Genomic DNA, 16,486 nt, shown 5'->3' with positions numbered 1-16,486 from the left:
GGGGTTTTAATTTATATTATAGCTGATGAAGAGAAATAGTACCCAGCAGTGTTATGTGTAGTTCCTGCTGCAGTGCAGAAGTGAATGCAGCATTCTCATGACTGCCAACCCAGCACCTGGTTGCAAGAGGAATAAAAATGTGTCAAGCATTCTAAGGGCTAAATTCATACAAGATTTTTTTTTTTACCATGGCTTGGATTATTTTGTGGAATTGTTATATGCACCATAATTGACTTTAAAAACATGTGAAGTCTGATACATGGAGGGGGGAGGGACAGATAGATCGAATAGAATCTACCTTGTACTCCTTGTGTGACAGGCAGCACCTACTGAGAGACAGGAGTCTGCTTTCTCCAGGTGCCAGCAGGCAGGTTGCTCTCTGCTTTGATAACACACTCCCACTAAAGTTATGGGGCTTTTGGTTTTTGTCTTTGTATTTTCATCTTCAGCTGGTGTTATGGGAGCTGCTGGCAAGCTGCGGGAAGGGTGGTGGACTCTCCATTCAGCCTTTCCTTGTCTTCTCCCACTGATAATGTGCAGCACTCTGATGTAAACCAGCCCCAATTTTGTCTCCTTCAGTCACAGAAACTGTTGTTTATAGGTGGAGGTTAATCCCGTTTAAGAACTGGATTAGCAAAGACATAGTCATTTAACCACAGATGCCTGAACTTGGGTTGCAGCTGATGCCTTACGTTTTAGCTTTCACATTTTTCAGATTCTGTACTGCCTTAGTGTGTGACTCTGAACTTCATATAAAGTGTTAGCAAGTTCTCTTGATAGATAAAACAATTGTTAGACAAAACAAACCTTTTCCAGTCTGAGAACCAAGGATGCCATTGCAGCTTCAGGCCCAAAAAGCAAAACCAGCAGATTGAGGAGAGCAATCTGGGAGGATGTGGCTTCATAACCTGAAGCTGTAATTGGATAATTAACCCCAATATGTAAATGGACAAAAACTTATAGAAGTGTGAAAACTCCTGACTGGTTGACCATCTTGGGTAGAGCCACGGCTGGGCTCTTGGCCTGCCCAAGGTGTATCCTTTAAAGGCCTTTCAATAAATTCCTACTTTATTCCTTTAGTTCTGTCCAGCCTCTGTTCCAGGTAGCCTCTCTAGGCATCACAGCAGTTCTCAGCTAGTCCTGGCTGGGATTAATGTTCTGCAGACATTCTGCATTGAGACAGTTCCATGGCAGGCCATGCACCACCGAGGTGTAAATCTAACAGAGCTCTCCATGGCAATAGTTGTATGCTTGGCCTGCTAAATGATGGTGGGTTTTATAGAAATAAAGGCAAGTAAAAGATCTGTGTATGCTGTGTGAACCTCACTTCCTCAGAAAAATGAGTTAGACACCATGGGAGATCACTGATGCTTTGCTGTCTTTGGTGAGCTTCATATGGAGTGTGATGTGCTGGCAAACACTGCAGAATTTACCCCGGCACCAGCAAGATCTTTTCCTCTTAAGAACAACGGGCTTGGGTTTGCTGATTGGACTGGCACTTGTACTTTTATTCCTCTTCACTGAACTTTCATAGAGTTATTTATATCTTCAGGGATATAAATAACTGCAGCCTAAGCTGAGCAGGAGCAAGTGTAAGGAGAGGGATTAGGATCAGTCTGAGCTTTGAGAGGCAGACAGGGGAATAAGGACATTATCTGCTTCAGCAGTGGTATGGGTGTGACAAATACACAAACCCTCAAGCACCATCCCCATTCAGTTCAGTTAAAAATCTTCCTTAAGGCACAGCAGCAAAGACAGATTTCAAAATAATTGTATCATGTTTTAAACCCCACAAAAACCACCAAAAGCAACTGATCAAGTCAAACTAATGTGCTTATCAAGATAATGAGTTTTTAAACATTAGCAATGCTTAAAATCTCTAGGAAGAAGCAAGAACAATCCAAAATAGAGGATTTGCTTGGAGTGCCTCGTGCCCTTCCTCCCTCACCAAACACAAAGTAGATGGTTCTGAGAAATAAAAGATGGAGAGCAGCAGTGCTGTGGGGAGCCATTTGGTAAAGGCAGTTTTTATTCTTGATAGTTAAAACACAGAAGTTACACACAGAATTGCTTTTCAAGTAATGCATAAAACGTTCTTAATGACTAGTAATATGCACAGGCAGGATGCACACTTTCCATTGGGAACTTTTGAAGACTATTTATGCTCAGCTCCTAAAGGTGCCTAACTTTGCAGGGCAAAGTTGTATTTGAAACTTCAAGTTATATTGGAACTTTAATATACCCTGAGTTTTGGTATAAGAATGCTGTCTAAACTATGAACATATTCCCTTGGCTTTGGTTTCAAAAATTCAGACCAAAACTCCTTTGTTAGATAAAAGTACAACTTAACTGCAAAGGACAATTGAAACAGTGATTGAAAACATATTTTTTCATTTGAATGAGAAAGTTAGCACTTGAGGGAATTCAGATATGTTTGCTTCGGGGCTTTTGGTGGGCAGTGCTCTGCTTGGCAAGCATTTTGCTTCAAGAGCATTTTTGTATGACTTTTCTAAGTCAGAGCTTCAGAAAATAAGCTGTAGAGAAGGGAGAGAACAAAACTCAGAGATGCAGAAGAAAAGTCTCAAGACCCAGCAGAAGAGATCTAATCACTCTTAGAACATGTTAAAATGTTAAAATAGCTACATTAAAAAAGAAGTAAGCTTGAGCCATTTAATGCTATAAATCATGGAAAGCAGTGAAAACTAGTATTTATGAGGGGGATTGTGAAAGCTTGTGTGACAGTTGGAAATTACATCACTGTTGATGTTTCAAATTCTTGGGTAAAGTAATGCAATACTGTGTTTGTGAATGAATGAGGGAGTGATGGAGCTGTGCTAAGTGTACTCTATGGATAAACTGGGTTGAGCTATTTTGTACATCTTGTGTCCACTTAGGATACTTTGCACCATTCAGTCCCCTAATTTCAGTGTAAATGCACAAAGCTCAATTCTGTGTATGTATTTCTTTATTCCAGATACAGACCCACGTGTATTAGAAAAACAAGAACTTCAGCAGCCAACCTATGTTGCTCTAAGTTACATTAACAGGTAAGTGTGGTTATTTTTCAGGTATAACTGATCTTGGTTAGGTATATACAATATGTATTCTCTCAAAATTGGCATGCTTATGGATGAACTCTTTTGCATCATGGGATATGACACTATCGAAACACCTGTTTAGGAAAAACAGTTGAATTAAAATTTAACTAAATTTTTAATGACTTTTGCATAGGGCACATGCAGCCCTTCAGCTGTACTGCTCAAATACTTAGGAATGAGGTTTTAGCTTTTGATGTTTTAGCTAAATCTCATGCCAAACAAGATAATTTTTCTTGGCTTAGTTTTCTATTTTATTGTACTTCACACAAGTGAGTAGAGAAAGATTTCACTTATGATTGAGAAAAGCTCTATCTGATAATAGTTCAGCATATAAATTGAATTTTACAGAACTTCAGAAGTTTTTCAACCACAATATATATCTTTAAAAGTCTTACTTACCAGTCCTGTGTAACCTAAAACTTGAAAGCAATTAAGAAATTAAATCGTTTTTAAGTACTTTTCTAAGTAACAGAGCCCCAGATTTTCAGTTATTGACTGATGGTGGTACTGAAACCTCCAGGGTGCTCCAGCATGGATTATTACTTTTTATACATAGAAAACCAGTTTGCATTTTTATTTTTGCTGTCTAGAGGATGAGATACAAGCTCATAACCCTATAAGCTTGGAAGATTAACCCAAGATTCAGTTTGGCATAGACTGAGTTGATTCAAACTCTCATGAGTTGCCCAAAATTTTTCTTTATAATTCTACTTCATTTTAAAAATGGGAAAGAGTGAAACAAAAGCAAAAGCCAACAAACTATTTAAAACACAGAGTCCACTTTCTATAATGTTTGCTGCAGCAAAAAATGTCAGTGGGTGTGTGGGGGAAGAATACTTGGAGGTATGGAAGTAAGAACTGATGTTCATTTGGTGAAATGACTACATTTTCTCCACTGCATGAGACTATGATTAAGAATAGCCAGTATTGACATGATTTCCTACTTGGCAAGTAACTCTTGTTCTTCCTGGAGACAGTCCGACTCCTAAAGCATATTTTGAAATTAGCCATGACCCTTTTTAACACTTAGTTCTGCTGATCTCATTTAATGTATAAAACTTTTTTTTTCCAATAGGTAGGCTTGGTATGCTGTTGTGCATGTTGGTACGTTTCCCTCTTTCCATCATATACTTGGGTGTTTTCTCTTTTTGCTTCTGTGATTATGTTACTTAATGTGAGAGAGGAGAAAGGTTTTGGTTTTTTGTTTTTTTTTTAATTAGGGAAAAGCTGCTTTTAAGAACACATACTTGACCACGGGACTTGTTTTAAGACAGTGGGACTTGATCATCCAGTTTGGAATCAGACTAATTTTAAAGTAGTCTGAAAGTGATAACTCATCTAGATTTCATTATTTTGATACCCTTTAAACAAAGTTCTGTGTAACTGAGACAGTTTTAGTTGCCACATATTTTGTCCAAACTTTCTTACCCTGTCATTTCTGAAAAGTAATTCTGGAGAACCAGTGTTGTTTGTATAGTAAAACTGAATCTGAATTGACTTGTGCTTGAACCAGCTGCTATTTAGTTACTCTTTTAGTTGTATTTTAATTTTTTCCAAAGTGCTAGTATCTTTCATTGAACCACCTGCTCTGTGCAACTCAAGCTCTTGGGGGAGCAGCAATATCCATTACAGTACGAGGCATGCCTTTCTATTTCCCACTACATATGCCAGAGCTGAGTTCTGCTTTGTTGTCCCAGGCTATGAACTCAGATTTTGTAGCCTAATACATGTCATAAACATGTTGCATACTGTTAGATATCAAACACCAGATACTGCTGCACTTTTTTTAAACCCATGCTTTTATGGCTTCCAAGTGGAACTGAACTTCGCTCAGTTCCTGCTGTGAGTTACAGACCTTAAAACAATCTTCCTCTGCAAGTTTGTATATTCAATATGCTCTGTGTGGGCCATACGGTCTCGTGGAGCCTGGGAAAATAGGGGCAGCTGATTCTCAGGGACTGCCAAAATTGTATGATAAGATGTGCACTAAATATATGTTGTGGTAGAAAGATTAAATGGGTGTGCTTTATGCTCTGCCCATTGCCCTGTTGTATGGTGGCTATTATGAGCTAAAACAAAGCATAAATCTGGGTTGTCTGGCTTGATAGCTGGGAGGATAAAGTATCAGTAAAACAGATAGTAGAGAAGGGTACTGGAGTCTCTGTTTACAACTTGAAACATACTCTTGTTTCCATTTCCCTTCTATCCCTGGTTATTTTCTCAGGCATATTATTTTGGCAATACTGTTTGAGCTCTGAAGTTCTGAAACAACCCTCAGATTGTGGATGTCTAAATCTGTAAGGCTCCAACTCTTTCTCCGCTGGAGATTTACTGCCATTACAGCTTTCAGTAACTGCACACAGATGCTGCTTCCATAGTGTGTGATCCTCATGTAGACAGATAACATTCCTTTTAAAATGGGTGGACAAAATATAAATTATGGGTCATAATGGTTTGTTACTGCTACATCAAACACTTCCATCAGACACTGACTGAATTGCCACAAATCCCTTTCTCAGACAAAGTTTAGTGTAGCCTTAGTGCAGTCCCCAGTATTGATGGCTATTCCCTGCTTTCTTCTGCTTTGGTTTCTTAGAAGTCAGAATTGGAATCAATAAAAGACACACTACAGCCAAAGCAGATGCAGTTAGTCTGTTTCCGTCCTATAAATACAGGAGAGGTTTGTCTGCAAGGAGTTCAGTGGTGCTACTACAAGAATGGAGTTCTGGCCGTGATCTGTCAGGAAGAGTTGCAAATGAGCATTTGGGCCAACATCCTTCAGAACTTTCTGGAGGCATCTCCTTTGTAGATGGGTCAGGACGCCTTTATATTTTGTATTGCATTGAAATCCAGCAGTTAGCCCCAGTGATTAATATTGCTTACACTGCTACTTAAATGCAGGATTTATAGCTTTAAGATAATAAACATGACTATGAATTTTGCTTGCAGTCTATTGGAATCTGCATAGCATTGTTTGTGCCTCTGAGTGTGTGTGCTGGTCTGAGTCCTTAGAGGTGATGGCTCTCGAGGTTGCTCTGTAACCTGGCATTGCAGCGTGCAGCCAAGGCTTTTAGCCTGGTGCAGTCTCATGGACAGAGACTTCTCAGTATTCTCATATTTGAAAGTTTCTATCGTGTGGATACTGCTGGTTACCTGTTAATGAGGAGAGCAGCTGCTGTGGGAATGTTTGGGCTTTTTAGAAAACAGCAAAACAAGCATACCACTCTTACTGGCACAAGTGAGAAGACAACAGAGGCATGCAAATAATTCCTTTGTCTGAAAAGGTAGTATTAAAAAATGTTTATAATAAAAAAGTTCTTATTCCCAACTTTAGTGGATGAAAAATTCTTTACAATTAACTTTTAATGGAGGTATTTCAACTTTTAGATTGGAAGTATCAGAAATAGGAAGAAAGCATAAATTATTGGAGTAAATTCCTTTCACCTTGATTATGAAGGGTGGGAGATGCCATGGGATCATATATTATTGGAAACATATACCATAAAAAGAACAATTAATTCTGTATTTATTACAATTTCCATGAAATACATTTTTCTTAAATACAGTGATTGCTTTGTTTTAAAAAGTTTCATCCAGATGGGGAAAAAAGAAAACTAGTATGCACCTACAACTGAAACTAGGCAGTCATAATTATATACTGTTTCTACTTCAAATTGCATAATGACTATATTAGGGAATTGTTGAAAATAAAGACTTGTAATCTTAAAGTCTTTTAAAATCTAGCAAAATGCTATAATTATGTTAACCCCAGGTTCTTTTTAATAGTGTTTTTCTGTTCATAATTGAGGTCATAGAAAAGGGTTATATTGTAAAATACGTTTTAGGCATCAATCCTGCAAGCAGTTAGAGCACACTGGTGAGAACATTTTCAGTGTTGCCTCTGGGCAGTCTGTTGAATGAGACTGTTGAATGTCTATAAATTTCATTCTCATGCACAGCTGGTACCACAAATGGAACCTGTGATCAAAATTGGATGGCATTCTTAGGCGAAGAACCCAAGATTATCCTTGCACATCTCTGAACCAATCTAACATTTTCGCTCCTCCTTCCAGATTTCATTTTTAACTAGCAAGATTTTGTCTCACTGTTACCATTGTAAAGTCTTATAGGCTTCAGGCATCTCATGTCCCCCCCCCCCTTTTATTTCACCTGTCATTGACTTTTCAAGACAAAGTTTTCTTACTTTGCCTCCTTTTTTTAATACCATGAGAAGTAAAATCAATAATTTCTGTGAGGATATACATTTGTGAAAGAAATTAATTGCTTGTAAAGTTCTGGCCACTGCAAACTCTCCCTGTGTCTTGTCCAGCTTGCTATTACCTTTTTTTTCCAGGAGTAAAACAAACAGCCAACACCATAGGATTTAATGATTATTTGAAAGCTATTTCGAAAAGTGACAAAATTTTAGGTAATGTGATGTTTAGTATGCACTAAGTTACTAATGCAGTAACAAGAAGGATAGTTTTGGATTTGAGGCAATGTACTTTGACTACATCTGTGGGATTTTGTTGCCTGGAATCAGAAGAAAAACTTTTGCAAATAATGTTGAAGTGGTGATATAAATAGCTGTTCTTTAATGAAAGCTTTCAGGTGCACAAAATACAGGAATGTGCACACATGGCAGAGGATTTCTATAATTTTTATAAGGGTAATTAATTAGCATATCTAGCAGGTACAACCAATAAGGGACCATTTGCCCCAGCAGCCCACCCTTGGGTCTGCCCCTTGGAGTTGCTCCAGGGGGTTCCTTGCCCTATATCTTGTTATGTCCCTCAGATGCTGGTGTAAAACAAAAGGTCCATGTTAGAAATTCTCTTCTTCGGAATAAGACTAAACAGAATTTCAAGATTATTTTAGAATGGGCTAGCTATTGTTCTAAAGTGTGAGAAAGGCTGAGAAAGTGTTAAAAACTATACAACCATATATTAAAAATCTGTAAAGCTACAAGTATGTGAGAAAGCTAAAAATCTTTAGGCATCGGTTTCTTAGCAGAGCATCCAAACAACGTGATACTGCAACACACTGCACTTTTCCTGTGGTTCAGCCCTGAGAGATTTTCCTGGAGTAAACTATGAGCAGTAGTTGCACAAGGAGCTGATGAAAGACTGGAGCCTCTTGGAGGTCATAGCCCATGGCTGGATGTGCCATCAGAGTGCTCTATCAAACATTTTCTCAGCAGCAGTGAAATTCTTGTTGCTTCCTTTTTTTTTCTAAGAGCACAAGCTTTGAGTTGTTTGAGTAATTTGTGGGAGACAATTCAGTTTTCTCCCCTTTGATTCCCTAAGAGTGTTTAATCCTGAGACTACTGATTAGTTTGGGATAGGATGTAGCTTCTCTTCCTGGCATTTCTTCTCCTTGCCTTCTGATGCCTGTGTACCATCACTGTAATTGCTGCTGGGGCACAGTTTGCAATGAAAGTCAAGAGCATGGAGAGAAATGTGTTTGTTTCTCCTTTCTTGCCATCATAGAAAATACTTTTGCAGGAGGCATATGGAAAGTGAAGCAATTCTGGAACAGTGATCATCTTTCTCTAAAATAACTATTCCCTGCAATAGTTATTGCAATAAGCAATAGATCAAGCTTCAAGTCTTTCTAATTAATTCAGGCACAATATTTCCACTTTGAAGTTGTATCATTGATGGTACATAACAGATTGAGACATGCTACCAACAAATATATAAAACTCCTTAAAATTGATTTTTTGATCTCAGAATAGTTAATTTGATTTTTGAATGAGTAAAAACCAATTTATTTTTTTTTTAAGGTATAACTAAGACCCATCCTCGCTTTTTTTGGTATAGCATACACTGTCTTAACTCTCATGCCATGATATAGAAACAGAAGGGTAAAGACAAGGGAGACTTTTCCATTTCAGGAATTCTATTGTAGATGAGTTTTTCTGCATGGGAACATATGAGCCTGTGAATCTGTTGAAGTATTGCTATATCACCTGTTGAGACTTGCTACATTTTATAGTGCCTAGTACCACAGTTCTTCTTTGTCTTAAAATTTAACTTTTCCTTCCCGTAACACGATACTGTCTCATTTGAATGGAATATCCCAACTTTGTAAAAGTGCAGTGATTCCCTCAGATTTTTGCTTCTCATCACATGGAAGGTGCATGCCAATGCTTCCAGTAGCTGCTGGATTGGATGCATGTGACAGGATACAGAAAGAAAAGGATCAAAGTAACATGTCAATTGCCAGATAATATTTTTTTTGTGTAAGCCTATTTTTAAGTTAACAGTGACCAAGTAGATCATATGGTTTTATTCATGTAGCCATATCTTTATGCTCTGCTATTTGACTTGTTCTGGAGATGGAACAAGACAAACTTCAGATGGTAATTCAAACAAGATGTGCAGAAATGAATGATAGTTAGGGTAAGGGGAATGCCTTTTGGTTTGGAAGGATTTATGCAGATGGCTTTGTTTTCTCTTTCTCTCTTTACCAATTTCAAGCTAAGCAAAGCTGAAGATTTATATGATGTACAGCTCTTCTATTTCATGTCAGCAGTAAAGATCAAAAAGCAGATTGGCACTTTGAGGAAAAGCCTTAATGCCATGCCTTGAAATAAAAATTACATGGTGAATTTAAACGTAGGACATTGAAAGAATGTGTCTTAGTTGTGGGGTTGATTTTTTTTTTAAATTGATAGGGAATTATCTTTCTTATGGTAATTTTTCTGTGCAGGACTCAGGATTTTTTCCATTCCTTTTCTTTTCCACTCCATGAATCTCAAGTGAAAGAAGCACTGCCAAGTCAGCATCATTTCTTGCAAGTGAATGTGTGCACACCTCTGTGTAATTCAGTTACCAAGCACTAGAGCTGTCAGTATAAGTCCTCAAGATTTTCAGGATTCTTGTCTCTATTGGTATTTCTTCATCCTTTGTCAACGTGGCATGCCAAAATTGATGAAAAAACCATCTTGTCTTCCTGGCACTGTTTTTTGTCTTGGCCAGTTCTGTTTCAATTCCCAGCTTTCTGCATAGGTCTCTTGCACAAGTCACTGCATTTAGCGAAGGGAAAGGAGAAATACTTTATTGTCTCTTGCTTTAAAAAGGAGGGAATTTCATTTCTGGGGTGTTTAAATTTGATCCTAAGCAGTAGTAATGTTCTCAGAATGACTGTGTTGGCTGCACAAAAACCATATTGAGATATTTTGCTGTCAGCTATGTGGGCTAATAAGGCTCTCAGTGTCTATTTCTCTGTGTCGTACCACAATAAGGTCCTAATTCCTACTAGACTCTGGTAATAACATGTGTTCATTCTTTATATTGCAGTTACCTAACATGTTTGCAGAGCTATTTGGAAAGCACATAAATGTGCCCAGTTTCAGATCCTCTGCAGAAATAAGAACTTGGAGAAGCTATTATGCTTTGATTTACGAGTGAAGGATGAGCAAAAATATTACAATAGTGATTAGTTTTCTTTTCAAGTACAATCTGAGTTTAAATGGCTGAAAGGAGTGGCTGTTCTTCCTATCTCTACCATTTAGAGAAATGGCTGACATATACAGCTAGTTGCCTCCTGTCCTGGTACGTTTATTTTCTTTAAATTACCAGCAACAAAACATTACATGCACGGGAGAAAATTACAGAAAGAATAGATGACTCTAGGAAAGGTTCGTGCTATCCAGTGTTTTGCTAAAAGCTTGTCATGACAATCTTAGCTACATGTGATGATTTGCAGATTGGTAAACTTGCTGTCCCTGGAATCCCAAGGCAGCCCAGGCCAGCTGCTGGTAATTTTCATTGACTGTGGCCTGATTTTTTATGAACCTGAAATTTGCTTATCACTGACCTTGTGTACAAAAGCAGTTGTGCTTCTTTGTCTAATTTCACTGATTTTAAAAAGTAACAATATCTCATTGTAAAACTGCCTACTTTGATTTGTTGCAAAAAAGCACGCATAGGATTAATCTACAGAAAGACTTAAAATTAGATTTTCAAATAAATTTGATCGTTCAAAATGCAAATTATTGAATTACTTTTTTTCCTATGTTAGTTTTTAGTTATGTGAGCACATTGTGTTTTCTTAGATTCATTCCAGTCGTTAATATCCCACTAATTTATTAAAATGCCACAAACCATATCCATAATTCCTAAGGTGTCTAAAGATGCTTGATGTTTTCCTCTCTTCTCATTCGTTCTCATTTTTGCATGTAACACGTCCAGGTAAGGGCTCTTGCATGTCATTTGCAAAGTCTTGCTAGTGCTCAGTGAGGGATGGGGCCTAGAAACATAAAGGCCACGTAGCAAACAGAGTTGCACCACAAAGTTTATATATTGTCATGGACGATAAAAGTAGGGTCACAATTTGGAGATTGCATGCCAAGGCTGTCCAAGTCATGCTTTAGGACAGCCTGTAGCCTAGACTAGAGATTAAGTGCAGATGAGAGAATATTCTTAGTGCTTAGAGAACTTGGCTCATGAGGAAAGAACATTGATGTCATCTTCCGCTACGCGAAACCTACTCCAAAGTGTTACTCTCAGCCTTAATTTTCATTAAATACGTTTGCGGTTGGCTTGACCTCTCAATTTGATTCTGAGCCAGGGAGAAAATTTTATATCCTGCAAAGATACATTCCTTTTCCCACCACTTCCTCTGCAATGCGCCAGTGTCCCGAGAAATGGAGACCAGGTGGAGAGCTCGACAGAGCTGGTTTCCTCTCTTATTGAGGCCAAGGGTGCATTTAGCAGGTCAGCAAGGGAATTTTGGAGTCCACCGGTAAAATGCTTTTGAAAGAGGGCTCTCCTAGGTTGCTGGCTGGAATAGCACAGGTTATATCAGTCTTTAAGCACAGCCTTCAGTAGAGAGCTGAAAGGAACCTGTGTTGTGCGCTGGCATGGTGACCAGGCTTCGTGCTAGAACAAAATGAAGGTCAAAACTGAAGGCATCTGAAAGCAACTGGTGGATACAAAACATAAGCATGAAAGAGAGCAGTGAGGATATATGTTATGATAAGGAATTAGTGAAGCTGGACTGCCCTGATTGTGAGCAGGTATTATATAGTAAAGGAACTTCCAATATGATGAAAATGGGGGAAAGAAGAAAAGGTTCCTTTGCCTTTTGGTTTTCCTTTGGGACTGCTTTCCTAAACTTGTGAAGTGCTGAGAGGAAGGAGCCCTGTCACATCATCTGTGATTTTTGTTTAATCTACCTAATTTTGCCAAGATAGTATGGCATCATGTAATCAGAAAATCATTTTTAACAGTGTAGAGACACCATAGGAATTCCTGAATTTCTGATTTGAATGTAAAAACAGAGAAGGGATTGCTTTGATCATTCCCTTGGACTTTTCTGAAACATCTTGCCCAGAACTCAAACAGTGAACACAATTTACACAGCTGTAGAAGCGAGAACTTGCATGGCAAAGTAGAAGTAAAACCCTGAAAGTGGTGCAAATACATGGGTTTTTTCTGATGTACATCTGTTGAATGTGTTTTTGAATAGAGTTGCCTGTCTTTGACCTCTGAAAGTCCGAAGTCTAATTCAATGCACTTAAACAATAGTTGTGTGTGTTACATATTGCACATTGTTGAAGTAACTTATGTTGGATTATGGTGACCTGAATCACTCAAAAAGGCTTGCTTGGCTCAGCAAACAAATGTTATTAAAGGGAGTCTTCATTTAATGAATTTGGCTTAGTTACAGTACAATTAGTCAGGTTGATTTAGTACTTTCTGAGTCTTGGTTTCCCTGAAGCAGTACAATTTTGCAGACTCTAGATTTCTTGTTCCAATTTTTCAGAGAACTGAGAAAGGTTTTCTTTCATTGTCAATGTTGGGGTTTGTTTGTGGAGTTTTGTTGGTTTTGTTTTGTTTTGTTTTGTTTTGTTTTGTTTTTTTAATCAGGCACAAGTATTTCCCCAAGTGGTATATGAGGATACAGACAGAGATGGAAATGATTACAGCAGTAATTCCATCTACAGGTGTAGATGGGCTGTAGGGGCAGACACTGCTGATTTGTCCTTGATTTATTGAGGAATTTCTGTGGGTTGGCCTTGCATGAGTGTTTAATATCTAGTAATTTCTAATTAGAGTAGCTTTTGTAATGCATGAGCAAGACACTGTAACAGAGAGGGGTGTAGCTGTGGGTTGTGGACTCTGGATGGAGGTGCAAAAAAGGTGACTTGTTCCAAAGTTGCAGATAAGTAATATTTAATATCTGCCTCCATCAGTGCTGGGGATTGACCATGCGCCTTGAACAAACCTTTCCCAAGAACTTTTGAGCTGGGAATAGACTGGGTTTATTACTTGCTTTTATGGTGTGGATAGCAGGACCATTCCTCTTAGCATCCAGTCCACCTATAGCTTCTGTGGTGGTGGCAACAATTTGTGGTAGTAAGTTCCATTGTTGCTACACACAATGTAAAGTAAATTCAACAAAACTCGAGTATTTGTTGAAAGCAGTCTCCTTCCCTGCAGTAGCTTCCAATATGAAATACGCTTCATAAAGTGTTAAAAAACCTAGCCCAAAGCGTCCCTGTTCAAGGTGGGTGAAAGCGTATATGTGTGACTTCCCTCTCTACTTTGTCTTATTTCATTTGCTCACCTGCCATTTCTAAAAGGTCAGTACTTAGGAAAAGTTGTGAAGCAATTTAAACCAGGTTAGTCAGGCAGTGCTGTTTGCAAGAGGTAGCTGAACAGTTCCTGTCCTCCACATAGAGGATTACCAGGGCTGATGCTGACTTTTTAACCACAGATATAAAAGCCTGGTTTGAATATTTCCAGCACAAAAACTTAGAGCTTATGCTTTTAATGTGATCTTTGGGATCTGACCAACTACAGAAATACTACCTGTTACCAATAGATAGTAACAGATATCTATTACATCTGTTATTTCTACAGATATAGGAATGCCCTGAATTTGCACACAGCACTATGTAGCAGCTCTTTAATAAAAAGAAAACCAAGTGTGTTACCATTTAAAATAATTAGGAAAATACCACTTGCTAAATGTAATTCTCATAATCTGCTAAATATAGTGAAAAATGACATTCTGCGAGGGCTTTCAAGAACGCACAGGAGAGTACTTAAATTTCCTGTTCCCAGTAATTTTCCTATGTAAAGTATATTGCCTTATTTTTTTTTTTAATTTTTTTCTACTGATTTCTCTTGCACAGTACTTAGTCATAATGCTCTTAGAGGTTGTCCTTTGTTGTTGCTGTTGTTTTTTGCCATTTAATGAAGAAAGCTGGAAGAAGGTTTGTAGGAACCAGTAGTGCAGTTATATAAAATGAATGAAATCTTCTTCTTGCTAGTAAAAGAAACATACAATCAATAGGTAAAGCACTTCTAATATTTCTTTTATACTCCATGAAGTGCAATCTCATTTGTTCTTATTGGCACCTAAGGTCCTGTGCACATAATTGTTCATTTGCATCATATGTTTTAATGCTGCTGGTAGTTTTGATTTCACCCATCTGGCTCAGTTGGAAGAGTGTAACTCAGCCCAGCTAGGCTGGGGATTGTGGACAGCACCACTGCTCTGCTGGAAACCAACCTGCATCCCTTTAACTTAGTAGGGATTTTGCTTTAGACTTAGGTGGAGTCCAGTAAGAGCCCTTAAATACTACATTGACTCGAAATCTGTAATAGGAAACTACCTGTCACAGTTTCTAATTGAACATTTCTGCAAATCCCATGTGTATAAATGAGGAGTGACTTAGTTGCTTGTGATGGATCAGAGTTGACTATCTTCCTACCTGATTTTAAATTATGAATTTCTTTTTCGTTAACAGTGTTTTTGTGCAGGAATTAAATTATTTCCAAAACTTAATTTGGATTTTGCTTTAATTTCAGACTAAGAAATTTTAGAAATTCTGCTTACACAAAATGCAGTATAAAAATTACAGTCTACATGCCCTCCTAAAGGTATTTTAAGTCTAGGCTTTTTTTTTTTTTTTTTTCATTTTAATTATTGGTTTAACATGATTGAGAAGTGAGGAAGCATTGCCAGTCGTATAAGCTTTATAGGAAAATATGTGGTATGTTCAATGAGCTAGGCAATTACATGTATTTTGGCTTTGTATTCATGTGATCCATAAAAGATGTTCAGTTTCCTCATTATTATTTTTTCTTTCCCATTGCTGCCTCAGTGATGGTAAATGCAGACAGAAAATACTGCTTCAGTAAAGTTTGGACTTCATTATTTCACATCCTGAATGTCTATAAAGCTTGCTGGAGGTTTTCTGCACAGGTTGTGATGAAAAGGCTCAGTTTCTTGGTATATTATTGTGATGGGGAAAGAGAAGAACTATGGCACAGAGGTATTCCATCCACGTTTCTTGAAAATAGTTTCTTGGCAGAAATTGTACTCAAGTAGAAGTCCATTACCATGAACAATTTTTGATTTGCAAGAGCAGTAATTGTATACATACTGCTTGTCAATGCATGTTCTTACATATGGTATAAAACTAAAACATTGCTATCTGATGAGTTCTTCATTTTTGCTGATGTCCTTATTTCATTTGAGGCATGGTTTATTGGGGCAGCATGTAGGGCAGACTAAAACTTTCACGACGAAACCTGAAACTGGATGAAACAAACCTGAAGGCTGGATCAAGTTCACAGGAACATTTGCTGAGGTTTCTAAGTCTGGGTTGAATTTGCAGCCAATCTGTGCTCACTTACTGTGCATTGAAAGAACCACAAGAAATGTATTGGTTTCATATGGTTTCAGCCTTCAGTAACTTCACACTATTGGTGACTTCAGTAAAAGCTGGTTGTTGCTTGCTTCTAACTTCAGTGAAGGGACTGGGCATGCAGGGTGGATCTTTTGTTGGCAGGAAAGAGAGGACAAGGAAGGGCCAATTAGCAAAAGTGAGGATGCTTCACGTTGTGGGTACAAATATGGGAATGTCGTAGAGGATGTCTTTCAGTCAGGGAAACACAAGGGAAAAAGTTTAATTGTGGGATAGAAGTATTTGAGGGGAGTAAAAACCTGGATCAGCTGATGGGATGACTGAAACATACCAAGAAAGGAGAATTCAAAGGACACAATACACAAACTTAGTCCAGGACAGGTTCTTCAGTGTGATGGGTGGGGGCCAGTATCTCATTATAACAGTTAGAGAAGGGTTATTGAAGGGTTATTTGTGCGTCCTGATGAGTAGATGTAAAAGGAAAGCTTTGATTGTCTCTGGTGAATAAAGTCATCTGGGGGGTCGCTTAAAAGCTTTGTTTGCTAATCCTCAGAAGATATTTGCTGATATGGTGCTTGCAGCTCTCCCTTGTGAGCCCTGTGTCACAGGAGAAGTTTGAAGGATGCACGTTTGAATGGGACTTGGTATCATTCTTTGGAGGTAATACCACTAAGAAATTGATCCCTTTTTATTTCTCTGTCAACAATGCTGAAATAAA

At 38.1% G+C, this 16,486-nt stretch overlaps 1 protein-coding gene across 1 annotated transcript in view; it reads left to right on the top strand.

Annotated features, from left to right (window-relative positions):
* The window catches only part of JAZF1 (JAZF zinc finger 1), a 187,627-nt gene that overhangs the window by 99,783 nt on the left and 71,358 nt on the right, over nt 1-16,486 (top strand). The window contains exon 2 of the mRNA XM_054273604.1: nt 2,975-3,047. Within this exon, the coding sequence (XP_054129579.1) occupies nt 2,975-3,047 (73 nt within the window). The remainder of the gene's footprint in view (nt 1-2,974; nt 3,048-16,486) is intronic.

The sequence above is a fragment of the Melozone crissalis genome, unplaced genomic scaffold (genome assembly GCF_028551555.1).
Source record: "Melozone crissalis strain CALT ecotype California unplaced genomic scaffold, PUWL_Pcris_2 ptg000016l_1, whole genome shotgun sequence".
Lineage (NCBI taxonomy): Eukaryota > Metazoa > Chordata > Aves > Passeriformes > Passerellidae > Melozone > Melozone crissalis.
The sequence above is the reverse complement of the archived record's forward strand: the minus strand, read 5'-3'. Positions and strand labels throughout refer to the sequence as shown.